Below are 16,796 nucleotides of genomic sequence, written 5' to 3' on the forward strand. Positions count from 1 at the left end.
ACAGACACACAGAAGTGCCTGCACACTCAGGAGGGAACATGGGGAGGGTGTGGACTCAGGTGGCGGCCCTAGGCAGTCACCTATACTTCCTAGAGTAAAGCTGGCTGATGCACCCACCATCTCCTGGGGGCAGCATGCCTGTGTGGAAGCACTGGAGAGCCGGTGAAATAGTTAAGAGATTTTATTCTAATAGCTATAATTACAGTGCTTGTTTGTCGAAATGAAAACTGAAAACAAGTATACAAAACAGTTGATTACTAATCGTGTATTGAAAGCAGTAAGAGGTTCCACGACACCAAATAGACCAGTTCTGAGGTTTCCCCAAGATAAATTTAACAGCTCCAGCTTCAGTGTTTATCAAAATACAAAAGAAAAAAGTAGAGGTTGTCTTTTTCGATGGCAAATCGGACCCTTGCAGGCTGAGGGAGAGAAAGCTACATCACACACAGAGGTGGGGTGCTCCCGAGGGGCTGTGGGTCTAGGTGGACTGCCTGCCCGGCTTGCACGCGCTCCTGCTGGTGAGGCCCCAGACATCCTGCCAAAGTGTCTGAGCGAGCACGAGTGTTGGGGACGACGGACCCACTCTGGCCACACGGTGACCGAGGGACAGATGGGGCCCTGCGTCCCATAGGCTGCCTGAAGGTGGGTAGGGCGGCCTGCGGGAGAGTGGGGTGGCTGTGGGCTCCCAGCCTGGCCCCTGGGATCCGTGGGAGCACAGGGACAAGCACATGGCTATGGAATGCAGGGTGACCCAAGGACGAGCGAGTTGCGGGGATCTCTACTGTGACCATGCAGAATTGATCGCGGTCTGCTGCGCCACCACCACCTCATGTTCCCGAGGGGAACAGCTGGGCTGGCGACTGGCATCCAGGCCGTAACTGCAAATCTATGCTAGGCAGGGTCTCCCTTCTGTGTGTTCAAGTGTTCTCGACTTGGATTCTTAACTATTTTAAAAAATGCACTGAGTTTGGGTTAAAAACCAACCACCAAAATGGATTTCAACACAGCTCTAAAGCCAAGGGCGTGGCCGGCTCTCCCAACACAGCGACTCCTGGAGGCCAGGTGCCCATGGGCCTACATCCCCTCTCAGCACTGAACAGTGAGTTGATTTTTCTTTTTACAATAAAAAAAGCTGAGTAATATTGCATAGGAGTACCAGAAACTGCCTCATTGGAAACAAAAACTATTTACATTAAATAAAAAGCCTGGCCGCAGGCTGCGTCTGCCACATTTACAGCACGGTGCGATGCACACGGTGACCAAACCACGGAGGCAGCTTCTGGCACTCACACCACGAGCCGCACGTTTGCCACATGAGAGTAAAGCAGAGGGCAAGAGGAGTGAGAGGGAGGGGGGTCACGTTCACTTCTGGTTCCGGAGCTGATTGGACAGCCAGTCCAGTCCTTCATAGAGCCCGTCACCGCTGGTGGCGCAGGTGGCCTGAATGTACCAGTTTCTGTGGCGTAGGGAGTGCAGCCCCAGCTTGTCTGTGATCTCAGCCGCATTCATGGCGTTGGGGAGGTCCTGGGGGAAGGAAGGGTTGGTGGGAAGGGCTGTCTGCAGGACAGAGAAAGGGGCCCCACCAGCCTCCAGTAACCCCTACCACCAGGCGCCCTGGAGGAACCCACACTGGCTCCTCACATTCCCCAGGCTGGCCCGGGCGCCTACCTGCTTGTTGGCGAACACCAGGAGGACAGCATCCCGGAGCTCGTCCTCGGCCAGCATCCTCATGAGCTCCTCACGGGCCTCGTTCACACGCTCTCTGTCATTGCTGTCCACCACGAAGATCAGGCCTGCCGGGCAGCCAGTGTCAAATGGTCATGGGAACACAGCCCCCCTGCCGCATCTATGGGCATCGATGCCCCATCTATGGGCTGGCCCCCCCTCTCTAGAAGCAGGAGTGCCCATGGGACCAGGCCCCAGCCACTTACCTTGTGTGTTCTGGAAGTAGTGGCGCCACAGGGGCCGGATCTTGTCCTGGCCACCCACGTCCCACACAGTGAAGCTGATGTTCTTGTACTCCACGGTTTCCACGTTGAAGCCTGGGTGCGGGATGCAGGGTGAGGCCTTGTACCTTGGCCCAGGCCAGCCCAGCCCACTCCCTGCTGGCCCCCACCTCACCTATGGTGGGAATGGTGGTCACGATCTCACCCAGCTTAAGCTTGTAGAGGATCGTGGTCTTCCCTGCAGCATCCAGGCCCACCATGAGGATGCGCATTTCTTTTTTGCCAAAAAGGCCCTTGAAGAGGTTGGCGAAGATGTTCCCCATGCTTGTGGACAGGTGGAAGGACACTGGCCAGGGACACCTGGAGAGACAAGGTGCTCCATGTCTGGTTCTGTGCTGCCCAGCAGTAGTTGCTCAGAACCCACCCACCCAGGGATGCACCACTGCCTCACCCCACCTCCTGGAAGCCTGCAGGGAAACAGGGAAAGAGCCCTGCCTCCCATGCCCCCCAAATCCACCTCAGGATGGGGGCTGAGGGAAAATGGCTGAGTCAGGAATTGAGAAACTGTTGCCCTCATCTTGGGAAGCCGTCCCCACAGCGGCATGGCCAGAAAAGCTGCCTCATCCCAGCCTATGCAGGAGGGGAGGCTGGCTGCCTGAGGACTGGCTTCCAGGTGCGTGCAAGGCTCCTCTACACCCCAACACAGAAACTTCCAGGGCCAGAGAGCACCACTCACTGTGCCTGCCCACACTCACAAGGACCAGAGCACACAGGGCCACGCCAGACTCAGCAGGACACCTTCAGGGACACACTCCCATGAGGAGACAGCCTCGATGGGGCACGCCCGCCATGTCTGCCCCACACCGCAATGGTAGGGGTTCCCTCAGCAGAACACAAATATCGGGGACAGCAATTAAGTCAGCTGGCACCCACCATCAGAGCCCTGCGGAGACTCCAGCAGGAAGGGCCTCCACTGCCCAGACGCCTCTGCGAGGACACTGAAGTTGTTAGGCTTTGGCCTCACTGGCCAGTGGGCAATTTCACGAATCAGGTGATTTTATCCCGAACAGGGACTTTAGAAAAAACTGGTCACTTTCTGAAACAATGACTGCTTCTTCACTGCACCCGCAAGCGGGGCTTACCCCGAGTAAGGAAGGCTTCTGCCTTCAAGAGGACATGCCAGGAGCCTGTGAGCACACCCACCCCTCAGCAGACCTCCTCCACCAGGGGTTCCATACACAGGTGGCTTTTGGCTGAATCATGGCCATGACTGTCCGCTGGTGACTCTCTCATCCAGTCACCCCAGCACGCTACGGCAAGGAAATGCCTCTTCTCCATTTCTCAACATCGGCAAGAGCCCACACATGCCTGTGTGTTTCAGTGGGTGTGAACTGGCCGCCCGTGTCTGATTTAACACTGCCATCATCCCAGATGAGCCACAGAACCCCTTCAAGCTGGAACGGTGTCCTTTGGACACTTTGCCCTTGGTTTTGAACATGTCACCTATTCTGAAATTTAAATGAGTTCTGAAATTTATAAGGACCTTCACTGTAGTGTTCCCTTTTTGGGGACAGCCAGGTTTTCTAAGCCCAGAGGAAGACCACCACCCATGGAGCACAGAAGAGACTGAATACCTGCCCTCTCAGTCCACTCCTGCAACCACTACCAATGAAGACACCAAAATGAAACACACGCCTTGAAGGGCAGAGAGAAAAGGGAGGAAGACCTTGGATGTGATGATTGACCAGGCAGAGAAAACTGGACCGCCTGGGACCCAAGGGATGAAGCTGGGACTGCCTAGGGCAGCAATGTCCAATCTTGGCTACCCTGGGCCACAATGGAAGAATTGTCTTGGACCACACACAAAATATACTAACACAACAGCTGGTGAACCAAACCAAAACAAAAACCCCCAAAATCTCAATGTTTTATTAGAAATTTGTGTTGGGTCGGGTTCAAAGCCATCCTGGGCCACATGCGGCCTAAGGGTTGGACAAGCTTGGTCTAGGGGAGCAGCTGCAGCAGGGCTTAGGCCTGCGCTGAGCCATGACAACACACTTGAGCCATGAAATTCCAGAATAATTCCTGAGAGTTCTATATGCCCCAGCAGATCCACACACAAGCAACTGGAGCTCCGCCCACCCCCACCCCCCACCAAGAGACAGGCCTGTCTGCCTTTGAAAGGCCACCAACATAAGAGACCCAAATATAAAAGGAATCTGCAAGGAGGCAACCAAGACAGGAGACTGAAGACAGAAGACTATTTTAACAAAGGACAAGGAGAGAAACCTGATACACACACAAATAGCTGAAAAGGAAAGTTCAAAATGAAGGTGCTCAGAAGGCAGAACAAAAACAAACAGAATGAAAAAGGAAGATGAGGAGTAACTTAAGATATCAACCAACAGAAACCCTAAAAAGAAAGAACGTACGAAATTACGGGGTGAAATTTTTCTGTGTTCCAGAGTGGGGACCCAGGAATCTGGGTTTCGGCCTCAAAGGGCCAAAGAGCAAAGCCAAGGACCTAGATGAGACCCAATAAAGGTGCAAGGTGGACTCCAGAATGCACAGGGGCAAATGACACCTCTGATGCCCCAGAGAATGGAAGACTCTGAAATACTGCTTTCGAAACCCTTTAATTCTATACCCAGCCAAAGTATCCAACAAGTGTTAGGGGAGAATGAAAATAACTCCCAAACTGCAGGGCCTCAGACCTCTCACATGCTCCCTCCCTAAGAAGCTCCCCCAGGGAACCAGGGAGAGGATGTGAGCCCACAGCAACGTGGAGAGAGAGCAGCAGCCTAGCCAACCCCACATGGAGAGAGAGCAGCAGCCTAGCCAACCCCCTCAGACTGGAGCAGGAAGTGGACACCTGCAAGAATGGGGCACGCCACCTACGTATTCTTATTATGGGGTTGGGCAACTCTAGGCAATGCAGAAAAACTAATGACAGGTTCGCATGAAAAACCCAAGCATGAAATGGAACGAAAAGAGGGCCTTTTATGAGTTACTCCAGGAAAACATATGGTGGAGGATACTCAGGGAGTCCTGATGTTGTTATTACTGGGGGGTTAGAAAGCTGAGGCGAGGGTGTGTGGTGTCAAAGGCTTGTTAACTGTACAAGTTAACAAGTCTAGGAGGAATAAACCTAGGACACCAAGTCAGCAGGGACTCAGGAATAAGGGTCGCCTGCCAGTTGGGCAGAGGCAGCACCAGACTGCCACGACCACTGAAGCACGGCACTTGGGAGAATTGACAGTAACACCCAGCCACTCAGGAGAAGGGGTGTCACACCGTCACCAACCCCCTCGACCCCAGCACTGTCCGTGATCCACACATGCCTGCTACCTCCTCATGCCCGGGGCAGTGCCGCCAACCATGCCCAGGAGACCATGCAGCCTGCAGGCAGCGGGGTTTGTGATGCCAGTAATCCCAGGCCCTCCCCATTGGTGGCTTTTTTTTTTTGAGACAGAGTCTCACTCTGTCATCCAGGCTGGAGTGCAGTGGCTTGATCTCAGCTCACTGCAACCTCCCAGGCGCGATCTCGGCTCACTGCAACCTCTGCCTCCCAGGTTCGAGATTCTCCTGCCTCAGCTTCCCGAGTAGCTGGGACTACAGGCGCGTGCCACCAAGCTGAGCTAATTTTTATTTTTATTTTTAGTAGAGACGGGGTTTCACCATGTTGGTCAGGGCTGGCCTCGAACCCCTGACCTCAGATGATCAGCCCACCTCGGCCTCCCAAAGTGCTGGGATTACAGGAGTGAGCCACCACGCCCGGATTTTTTGTTTTTTGTTTTTTTTTAACAGACCAAAGCGTTCAGTCCCCAAAGGAGGGAAGCCACCCTGCAATGGAATGGCAGAACCAGGAGGGGTGAACCTGAAGTCTCAGGTGTCAAGACATCGGCACACAGACAGCTTGGTCTCTCCTACCGACAAGCACATCTGTGGCCCTGCTGCACATATGGGCAGAGGGTGGCTGGCACGTCCTGCCTCGGCATGTTCCAGCATCCCCACAGGACCCTATACCTGGCAGCCCCTACATCATTTACTGCTTCTGTGACAGATGGAGACCCAATAGAGTTTCCTAAGAGGGAGAAAGAGTCCATAGCAACCCCCACCCTCAATTCCAGGGCCTCCTGGTACAGGTCCTAACTTGTGTCATGCCCAGGCCAGGTGCTGTCACCCTTTCTTCCACCAGAGTCCCTGCACACAAGCCAAAACCCGCTTTTCAGGTTCATCGGAATTATCCTGTGGTAGGAGCAAACCTGACTTTCTCAGAGCCTTCCTGCTTGTACACAAGGGGACCCCTCACACTTTGAGAAGGGGCTGCCCAGCAGGAGGATGCCAGGAGCCACCAGTGGCTACTTCTCTTTCCTGACCACGCTGTGGGCTCCAACTCTGAGGAAAAAAAGTCTTTTAGGAAGAATGTTTCTTTCTTCAGTGAGGACCACAGACCAATGGTAAAGGTGGCCTTCAGGCATTACACCAAAGAACGGGACAGTCAACTCTGGCAGCTACATTCCCCAACACCTCACTGTGCCTGAACAGGGGCAGGGAGAAAATGTAGCTCTGTGAGTTCACATCCGTTTTGTGTCCATGAATGGATCCAACCAAACTGGTCCAGATGCACATGGGGTCCAGATGCCTCTGTGGCCTGTACCCAGACCACCAGCCAGTACTGTCCTCGGTCCCTTGCAGATCTCAGGGATACTTTGGCATGAGTCAGGGAAGGGAACAGGCGCAGGCGAAAGGTTGATCATCTCCCCCAACCTGTCAGAGCTGGTGTATGTAACAGAATCTCTAAGTGACCTGAACTGACAGGAACCAACAGAAAGACAGAGATACCTCCAACCTCTAGCACAGGACAAACAAGCTCCAGGTCCAAGATTCTGTTCTGCTGACTGACATCCACGAATGGGGCTCACATGATGTGCTCTGCTTACATGGAAAGCCAGTGACATTGAGAGTTCTCTTTTTGAGACAGGGCCTCACTCTGTCACCCAGGTTGGAATTCAGTGGTTCGATCACAGCCCATTGCAGCCTTGAGCTCCTGGGCTCAAGCGAACCTCCCACCTCAGCCTCCCAAGTGGCAGGCAATGCAAGGGCAAGCCACCATGCCTAGCTGATTTTTAATATTTTCTATAGACAGGGTCTCACTATCCTGCCCAGGCTGATCTTGAACTCTTGGGCTCCAGTGATCCTCCTGCCCTGACCTCCACAGTAGTTGGGACTATGTGTGTGAGCCAATGCACCCCACCCGGAGTTCTTTTTTAAAACGCTTTTATTAAAGTCAAGTTCACTGACAGATAAATTACACACATCTTTATAGTTCATAATCTCAGTTTTACTATCTAATCTGAGGAAACTGAACAAAGCTGATGACTTCCTGAAGGGACTCATGTACATTACATAACATTTTAAGAATTTCTGAGGAACAACAGCCTTTCAACAGTCATACATATAGTGTAGATGATCAATTTCGTGAAAGCCTGTGTTCATTTCCCACACGAAGATTTTCATTTTAAGGGAGTCCTTAAAATGAAATGCAATATGGCCATTTATTCTCACCTGCACAAGCTGCTGCTTGTTTACCACACCAGCCAAATAAAGCCTATGGTCATCACTCTACCCGCCAGCCAAATGCTCCATTTCTGTAGGCCTGACATTTTTCTGTGACTGAGCACTGCATTACATTTTGTCACTGTTTTACCAAAACTCACGTAAAGGGAAAACTAAATGTGCCGATACTGGTGACAGGCAGACACATCTCACAGGCTGGCACAATTGTGACACAGGTGCGAATCAAAAGGCATGCTCAGAGGGGAAGACACATGACCGAGACACTCCACGCACCCAATCATGTTGAAGAGACTTGCAATCATGCAGATTGAGACAAAAGGACGGCACACACATTCTAGAACTCTTATTCTGGCCTGCATCTGAAGGCGAGTTCCACTGAGAGTCTGCTGTTTTTTTTACACAAGTTTCAGGATGTTTTTAGAGGAGCTCGTTAGGCATTACAACTCGACACAGTGACCCCACAGCCATTAGGAGATGAGGGCTGCGAGGCACAAGGGTCCCCTCTAACACATCTGCTGCTGGCCTTGAGTTAAGGGAGGGCATTATCTATCAGGTCTGACTTTCAGGTGGGGCAATCAGTGAAATTCAGTTTAGACCACTGTTTGTCAGCTTAAAATTCAAGGTGATATCTTAAATCAGTTTGTGTACTGACAGCCAGAAATGAATTCCATTTTTGTGATTCCACCTCATGGACTGAGTTCTGGGACTATAGCTAATGTGAACACCAAAGAACCGTTGCCCACTAGCTAATGTAAACACCAAAGAACCATTACCTGCTTATTTGTGTATTTCTTGCTTCTTGGTATTTGTGAAGTGTTACTTCAAAGCACCTCACCAAACATAAGTCCTTCTGAAATCTGCAGATGCACAGCTCTAACCACACACCAGGTGGACTCCCAGGGCTGCTGAAGGCAGTGTCTCATGACCTCTGACCACAGCTACAATGAAGGACTTGCACTGGCTGTGCACATGGCATCATGGCAAATGCTCTCCAGTCCTTTGTGCTGCCCCAGCCCTGCTCTCTCAGTGATGGGACTCTGGTCTGTCACTGAGCACAAGGCCCTCTAGAATAAAACCCCTGTTTCCTGGCCTCCCTGCAGCTGTGCACACCCCATGAGTCAGCTTTGTCCATGGATGCTTACACAAGGACATGGAAGGGGCAGCAGAGCCTGGGGCCTACCAGTATTTCTACTCTGGCAGGCAGGGTGCAATTGGCCTCTACCTGGCCCCCAGTGCAGTGGCTGATGGACTGGCCACTGGGAAAACCAAGACCAAAAACGCAAACCCACATTAGCCCACAACACTGAAACTCACAACACAAGCTGAGAATAAGGAACCTGCAGGGATTTAACACTGCAACGAGGAACAGCTAAGAAACACAGCACCCCTACCCCCACCTCTCCCTGCAGGTGACAGCTGCCGGGAGAGTACTTCAACCAGCCCCGTCCCCAGGGCCAAAGAACCAGCAGTTTGAGGTCAGTTTGGTGCCCACAGGGGAGACCCTGTCTCCACAGGGCTTCCGACCAGAACCCCAACTCCTAGGTGAGGTCCCAACGCCCTGGATCATGGCCCAGTCCAATTCTGCCAGGCGCCTATGCTGTGCCCAAGGGCTCTTCCAACTTGAGGGGAGGCACTCCCAGGGGCCTGGGCCCTTGTGCTTCACTCTCTCCCATGCATGCTAAACAGCGAATGACTGTGCGATGGCACAGCACCAAGCCAAGAGGGCAGGACGAGTGTCCACATCCCAACCATCTGCTAGCAGTGCGTTCCCCTGTACCTCACATGGAGGCCGCTGGTTCCAGCAATGACCAGAGGCTGAGTCCACAGTGCCCATCTCAGCATGGTCAGCGCACACATGGCGGAGCTATCTGATGTGACAATGCTACCCTGGTTTTCAGGGGAGTGGCAAGAACCCAGGAAGAGAGGGTGATACTCAGTTTTGCCAGTTCACTTCCTGAACTACACACTCACCACAGACATGCTGGGCACTGAGCTACTGCCAGGCACTGTTCTGGACGAACACAGGCCCACCCTTGTGTGGGGCTGGGGGATCCAGGGCCCTGAAGGCCCCTTTCTACACCACTTGAAAAAAAAAAAGGGAACTGGAACAGCACACTGCTGGTGTTGCTGTCATAAACTGGGAGAGCAAGTTGCTCCTTCCTCCAACCACTAGAAGGGGGTGGGGCCCTTGTAGCTTCTCCGCACCAGGTTAAAGAAAATTAATGCAATGGCTGCACCAGTGATTGAGCCAATGCCTAAAACTTGATTTCTGCCTTCAAGAAACTTTCATTTTAAAAATGTAGGCTGAGGGGAAACACCACACAAAGACTTGCTCTTCCAGAGAAATCAAAAGCAAAGTGCAACAATGGGAGTCGGAACCATCACCAGGTTTCCCCCAGCTTTGGGATGAGCACCACCTTGCCACCCCACCCCACTCTGGTCAGTCAGACATGTAAAGAGACGGGGATGCCCCCCACGGGCCCTGGGAGGCCACCGCCCTTGCAGGAAATCCTCGCTTCTGGAGGCACTCCAGACCTAGGTGAGAGAAAGGCACACCCCGGGGACACTCTGGGGACCTCCCTTCAAGTGACCTAGGTCTCACACACACGCTGGCATCTGCCCTGCTCTCCAGGTGATGGTGGCCCCTACACAGCGACCCCACATTTCTCTTCAAGACTTTAGACCCTCCTCCCAATTCCTGCCCCTTGACAGCCAGCTTTGCAGCCGAAACGCCCCTCCCAAACCCAACAGGCATTCTCCGCTGTGATGCGAGTAGCCTCCCTCCTGTTCCCCAGGCAAGAACCCCATCTCCAGCCTCCTCCTGCGTGTTCTCAGCACACCAGTCAGCCAGGTGACCCGATGTTCTGCTCAGAGCTGCCCCACGGCTGCCGCCCGATCAGGTCCTTGCAATAGGCTGCCTTGGTCCACAACATAATGCCCACACTGTGCTCTAAATGCTGCCTCTGGCAACCCAAAAGGAAGTAGAGACAGCATCCCAGCACTCACACAAGACGACAGAGAACCACTGCTGTGTCCCAACTATGATGCAACGGGGAGTAAAGGAAAGTGACTTCACAACCACGCTAGAGGACCAAGGGTGGCGGCCAGAGAACCACCCTTACCAGGCTGCTCATGCACTGACACCACCAACCTCAAGGGCAAGCCGTGTCCATGAAGCAACTACTGTAGCTTTTCCTTCTGGAAACTGAATTCTTGCTGTGATTCTGAAGAGAACAATACACAGTCATCTTTGATTTATAAGGTGATTTTGTTCCTGGAACTTCAGAACACCTGTTAAAACTATGCACAAAATTTTTTTTTTCATATTTATAACAGGTCTGGGACATCAGACGACCTCCCCTACATGAAGGTCAGACAGGAAGTGTTCTTGCCACTGCCAAAGGTGCCAGTGCTGCCACCCAAAAATGCCACCACAGATTACCAAATTCCTTTTTCTGGGAACCGCGGACCCCCTCCGAGGGCCACTGCACACCCCAGCAGGCTTCCCACCCAGTATGCACCCTACTCCTGACAGGTCTTCAAACTCTGCCAGCCAGCGCACTCACCTCAGGGATTCTGCCCTGATTGTCCCGGGCCACTCCTTCACATCTCTGCTCACAAGGCACCTGTCAAATGACACTCAGCCCCTTCCGGATGGTCCTGGTATCTCCCTGCCTTCCCTCCACCAGTGTGGGCAGCTCTGTGTGGCACTCACCGTCACAGCCACTGCCCCCGTGGAGCCTCATGCTCATCAAGCAGGGCTTCCTTTGCCCAGAACAGGCCTTCCTCCCCAGCCTCCCACCCTCTTCCGCTGGGCACTGCACAAGTGACTCACCACCAAGGAGAGGAGAAAACAATGGCAAAAGAATGTTTATCAGGCCCATAGGGCTCATGAAGATCAACTGTACACATCTGCAGATGTGCTTTCCCTAAAAATTAAGTTCGTCACGAAAAACCTATCGCATCAACAAGGAATTTCATGCTGTTTAAAAACTGTACTCATGTGTGGGTCAGTCTGAACATTCTTTTGACAGTAAAAATGTGGGAAAATGGGGTTGTAGATGCTGTTAACTACTGAAGGCAAAAGTGTGGCAGCTCAGTGATGTCAGACACAAGAGGGAGGGAAGGATGTGTGTTCAAAATCTGTTTTCTAAACCTGCCCCCAGGTCCTCAGCTGATGAGCAGGTATAAATTTTTTTAAGAGCTAAGGGTCCTGCTCTGTTACTCAAGCTGGAGTGCAGTGGTTATGATCACAGCTCACTGCAACCTTGACCTCCTAGGTTCAAGTGATCCACTCTCCTGCCTCAGCCTCCCAAGTAGATTGCACTACACAGGTGTGAGCCACAGTGCCTGGCTAGTACAAATATTTTAAGGAAAATGTCACCACCAAAATTGCCAGAAGATGTATTCATAGTATTTTAAATATAAATCAATAAATTTGATTGGTGAGTGAGCAACTGCATTCCCATCTACAGAAGGTACAAAGCACAGGCACATCTAACTGCCTCCATTCCCAATCCCCAGGATGAGTCTAGATGATAGCTAACAATAGTCTTCTTGGCCATTTGTACCTAAATCAAACCTATAAAATACTTAAAAGTTTCCCGCATAGCGTATATGGTACTGCAAAAATAACTTGCTGTATGACACAAATGGAAAGATGTCTCATGTCTAGCCATGCTACCACTGGAAGCCCTTTGGAAATGAATCTTTCTAGCTTGCTGGCATCCCTTCAGGGAGTAAAAACTATTTTAATACATTCTGCCTAGAAGGCTTTCAAAATATACTATTTTGAGGACATAGGAAAACCCAAACTCAGTTTCTCACACACTCTTATAACACAGGTCGCTTCTCACACCACATGAGCAGGGGTTTCTCCCTACATGCCAAGCAAGCAACCAGTTCTGCGTTCTGCAGCAGACACCAGCTAGGTGTCGTTTAATTCAGTTCAATTCTGACACTGTCTACCTGGAGGCAATCACAAGCTCCAGGTTATTTTACCTGTGCTTCTGGACAACCATCTATAAATCAGGGTTCCCATAACTCCTTCCCCTTGGGTTCAATTAATTTGCTAGAGTGGCTCACAGAACTCAGAAAAACACTAAAGGTTACTGGTTTTTCATAAAGGATGTTACAAAGGATACAGATGGAGAGATGCAGTGGGCGGTGTATGAGGGAAGAGACACAGCGCTACCTTTCCCTCCTGGGTGTGCCATTCTCCAGGAACCTCCATGAATTCAGCTTTCTGGAAGCTCTCTGAAAGCCCAGGCAGGCCTTTCGGGTATTTCCCATCAACAAGGAATTTCATGCTGTTTCTTTTTTTTCTTTCTTTTTTTTTTTTTGAGACATCGAGTCTCGCTCTGTTGCCCAGGCTGGAGTGCAGTGGCACGATCTCTGCTCCCTGCAAGCTCCACCTCCCGGGTTCACGCCATTCTCCTGCCCCAGCCTCCCGGGTAGCTGGGACTACAGGCGCACATCACCACGCCTGGCCTATTTTTTTGTATTTTTAGTAGAGACGGGGTATCACCATGTTCGCCAGGATGGTCTCAATCTCCTGACCTCATGATCCACCCGCCTCAGCCTCCCAAAGTGCTGGGATTACAAGCGTGAGGCACTACGCCCAGCCTCATGCTGTTTCAAAATTGTACTTAAGTGTGGTTCAGTCTGAACATTCCTTTGTACAAATGTGGAAACATGGGGCTGTAGGTGCTGTTAACTACTGAAGGCAAAAGTGTGACTTCATGGTATAGGTGTGATTGATTAAATTATTGGCTATTGGTGACCAGCTCAATCTTCAGTCCCTCTCCACTCTGGGAAAATTGGAGGGTGGGGCTGAAACCCTCTAATCCTGCCTTGGCCCTGTGACTAGCCCTACCCTGAAGTTTCATAGGGGCTGCCCATCACTGGTCAACTCATTAGGGTACAAAAAGACATCATCACTTTGGAGATTCCAAGTATTTTAGCCAGGAAATGGGAGGCAGGCCAGATATGTATTTTGCAATCCACAACTATAGACTTCTAACTTCCTGAAATGTTCATGGACTGAATCAACTCTCCTGTCCACTTCATGCTGTACACTAGCAGTGAGCCCTGGGCCTCAAGGGTGTGGGAGAATGTCTGCCTTCTAAACAGAATCATTTTCAATTGCTGTGCCTGTGAAAATCTGCCTGCCTTTTATGCTTTCCCTGTCTCTTCTCTTGTTGTCATTTAGGCTTCTCCTGTTATCAGGGCCTGTAAGAAGCACCACCCTTCCCAGTCTGTTGGCTGACAACCGGCTGCAAGCCCTTGTTACCACTGTGTGAGAACCAGGAAACCAGGATTAGTCAAGGACATTATGGCTAATCAGCCAGCCTCACTGTCTCCCCATCCCTGTAGGTGGCTGAGTGACAGGACCCTGGGGGAGGACCTGAGAGCCTCCTGGGAACAAAGAGCATCCAGGACATGTCTGTCAAGTCGCTAACAAGGTCATCTGACCCACCTGAGAATGTGAAACTACCTATCTGGACGGTGCGGCAGCTGCGCAGCTGTAAGGCAATAAGTGCAACTATGCCTTAGAGAGCTTGTAACAACCACAGGAGAATATGAACCTGAGGATGAAGGCAAGTCCTGGAATCCCAACATGAAGGGGCCAAATCTTTTCCAAAAGACCACTTCAGACGCTACGGGCAGAATGCCCCTACCAACCATCCGCGCCAATGAGGAGCAGGCACAACACAGAAAACACAATTTCTCATAATTTAAGATCCCCACTGCGAGGCCTTTTCGTGTTTCTCTCCCAATTACCTTTGACAGTGCACTCTATTTCCTTTCACCCTCTTGAATTTATGGAAGTGAAAGGTCAAGGGGAGAGAATGCCTATGAGAGACAGTATGGGCCCGCCAGCCCAGGCTGGCTGCAGCCTCTTGCTCAGGAGAATGGTCACAGCTCAGGAAGAAGTGTGTAGGAAAGCTTGGTGGAGCCTGGCCTGTGAGTAACAGCAGGTTTAAATACACCAAGGAGACATTTAATTTGAAGAATCTAAAAAGAACTGCTTCAATTCTCTGAAACCATGGTCATATACTACTCCACGTGTGAACTTGCACAAGTTTTTTTCTCTTAGGTCTACTTCCATGATCACCGCAGCAGCTGACAGTCCATATTAAATTCTACTGAAGTGAAAAATGAAAGGTCAAATGCATCTTCCTATAGTTTCAAGCCTGTCTGGTCCGTAGGGGCAGATGAGCAGTTGAAGATGTCTGAATGTCCTCTCCATATTGTGCAAGAGGTACAGCGCATAGCTAGACCACATGATGTACAAAACCAGAACTGTGAGGGGCACAGAACCAGTTTTTGCTTTTCACTCACAGTCATTGTGTGACTCAGCTGTTGTCCAAACCAACTGTTTCAAATCTTTTTCAACTAGCAAATCTGAAAATCTGCCTCACAGGCAACAGCATATTCCTACTGCTGCAGTGATTTGGATTTATTTTCAACAAGATACACCTGAAGACAAGTGACAGCTATTCTCCAGTCTACCAACATGTGAAAACATGGACAACACACTCTAACAATGTGTCCAATCAGATGTGTGACTAACATTTACACTACTCAATTCTTCTCAATTTTGGACCCAGCTAATAGTACGGCATTTCAGGACCTTATGGTTCTGGCTACCTAGGCAGTGCTGGTGAAAATTCAAATTAAATGAGGACACCATCCATGCGGTCACACGTGTTAGACAATGGCTAACGCAACAGCAGAGGGCCACAGGGGCCGCACACAACTGCACCGCGGCATCTCACACTCCTCCCAACACACTGCGGAAAACGCCAGAACCATCAGCCTTGCAACAGCCGGCAAAGAAAACTGCTGACCACTAGTTCTGAAACAAGAACTACAACTGCCCACTCCAACAGGGGCAGTGGCACCAACTCTACAGCTCTCAACTAGGCGGCGACTTCGGGGACCATCCAAAGCCTCCGACCTCCCTTCTTTTCCTGCCCGCGATTCCGAGTGCATTTCTGCTCAATTCCTGCAAAGCAGCAACTGGCTGCCTGGACTGAAAGGGAGTGCCAGGAGGTGCCGTCGGAATGGTTATTTAACACTCTAGGTGCGCACGGCTGTCCAGCCCCAATCTCACACGCCGTAACCACCCAGGCTGTGCTCCGAGAGAGCGCTGGGGCCGGCCTCTGCGGCCTAGAGTCTGCGAGCAGGTCGTTCCGCAGGCAGGTTAAAGATTCAGGTAGGTTAAAGATTCACCAGCTCAGAAGAGGCCTTCTTATCTACTGCCGACAACGTCAAGGAAACCACCCTGGAGTTAAAGCGAAGATCGACCGGCCCTCTGGAGGCCACCGGTGCCCTGAGTGCTGACCCCAAACTGCGTCTCACTGGTGTGAAGGGAGGCACTCTGGGCTCCCCCGGAGGTCCACGCATTCCGTTCAGCAGACAGGGAAGGGCACGGGGTTCCTGTCCACCTGCCCGCCCGCTCTCACCACCCCTGACCCGGTACCGTCCTCACAGCAAACACGAACTGGATGGACTCGGGAGGCGAAGGTGCAAGCCCCCACCACCTACATGACCTTGACGGCGTCTCGGGGCCGCCCGAGCCTCAGTTTCCCGGTCCCCGAGGCGGGGGTCCGCCCGGATGCCGCTCGCTCGCCTGTACTCGGGTGGGGGAGGCCCCACGACCCCCACCGGCCCCCGCGGCCGCTAACCCCAACCGTCCACGCGCGGGCGGCCTCGGGAAACGAGAAAGGCAGAGGCGAGGGAAGCAGGAAGCCCAGGTTTCCTGGAGAAGAGCCCGGCGTCCAAGCGGACTTCCGGGCGACGGGCGGGGGCAGAGACAGGCAGAGGAGGACAAGCGGCCGCGAGCGACTTCGGGAACCTGTGAGGGGTGCGAGGAGCTCACCGACCCGCCCGTCCGCCCAGCCCCGACTCCGGCCGGGCCCCAGCCTCAGCCCGGCCCGTCTGCGTCCGCCCCCGGCCCGGCCCTGTCGCCGCCGCCGCCGCGGGAGTCGACGTGCCCTTCGCGAACCTCAAGTCGCCCCGAGGCCAGTCCCCAGCCCCCGCCGGCTCCAACGTCTCTGCGGCCCACACCGGCCCGCGCCCCTCGCCCTCACCTCAGAGGCTGCTGCTCCGAGCCAGGCGTTGGTTTTGCTCCCACAAGATGGCGGCTCTGACGGCGGCCACGTCAGCGCCTGCGGGCGCGGGGCACGCCGGGTAAGGGGCGGAGACGCCGGGAACTCCGCCCACCGTGCGCCCGCGACGCAGGCGCGCTGGCTCCGGTAGGGC

At 52.5% G+C, this 16,796-nt stretch overlaps 1 protein-coding gene across 4 annotated transcripts; it reads right to left on the bottom strand.

The window, feature by feature from the left end:
- Positions 1 to 166: 166 nt before the first annotated feature.
- Positions 167 to 16,754, bottom strand: ARF1 (ADP ribosylation factor 1). Of its 4 annotated transcripts, none has more exons than XM_003804759.5 (5): positions 16,625 to 16,754; positions 2,122 to 2,306; positions 1,932 to 2,042; positions 1,669 to 1,793; positions 167 to 1,524 (listed from the first exon to the last, which is right to left on the bottom strand). In XM_003804759.5, the coding sequence occupies exons 2-5, from the start codon at positions 2,267 to 2,269 to the stop codon at positions 1,363 to 1,365; spliced, it is 546 nt and encodes a 181-aa protein (XP_003804807.1). In that variant the 5' UTR covers positions 2,270 to 2,306; positions 16,625 to 16,754; the 3' UTR covers positions 167 to 1,362. The 4 variants fall into 4 exon arrangements, with proteins under 4 accessions (XP_003804807.1, XP_003804808.1, XP_054961481.1 ...); XM_003804760.5 differs by having other exon boundaries at positions 16,540 to 16,635; XM_055105506.2 differs by lacking the exon at positions 16,625 to 16,754 and adding an exon at positions 16,080 to 16,290.
- Between the last annotated feature and the right edge of the window lie 42 nt (positions 16,755 to 16,796).

The sequence above is a fragment of the Pan paniscus genome, chromosome 1 (assembly GCF_029289425.2).
Source record: "Pan paniscus chromosome 1, NHGRI_mPanPan1-v2.0_pri, whole genome shotgun sequence".
Classification (NCBI taxonomy): domain Eukaryota; kingdom Metazoa; phylum Chordata; class Mammalia; order Primates; family Hominidae; genus Pan; species Pan paniscus.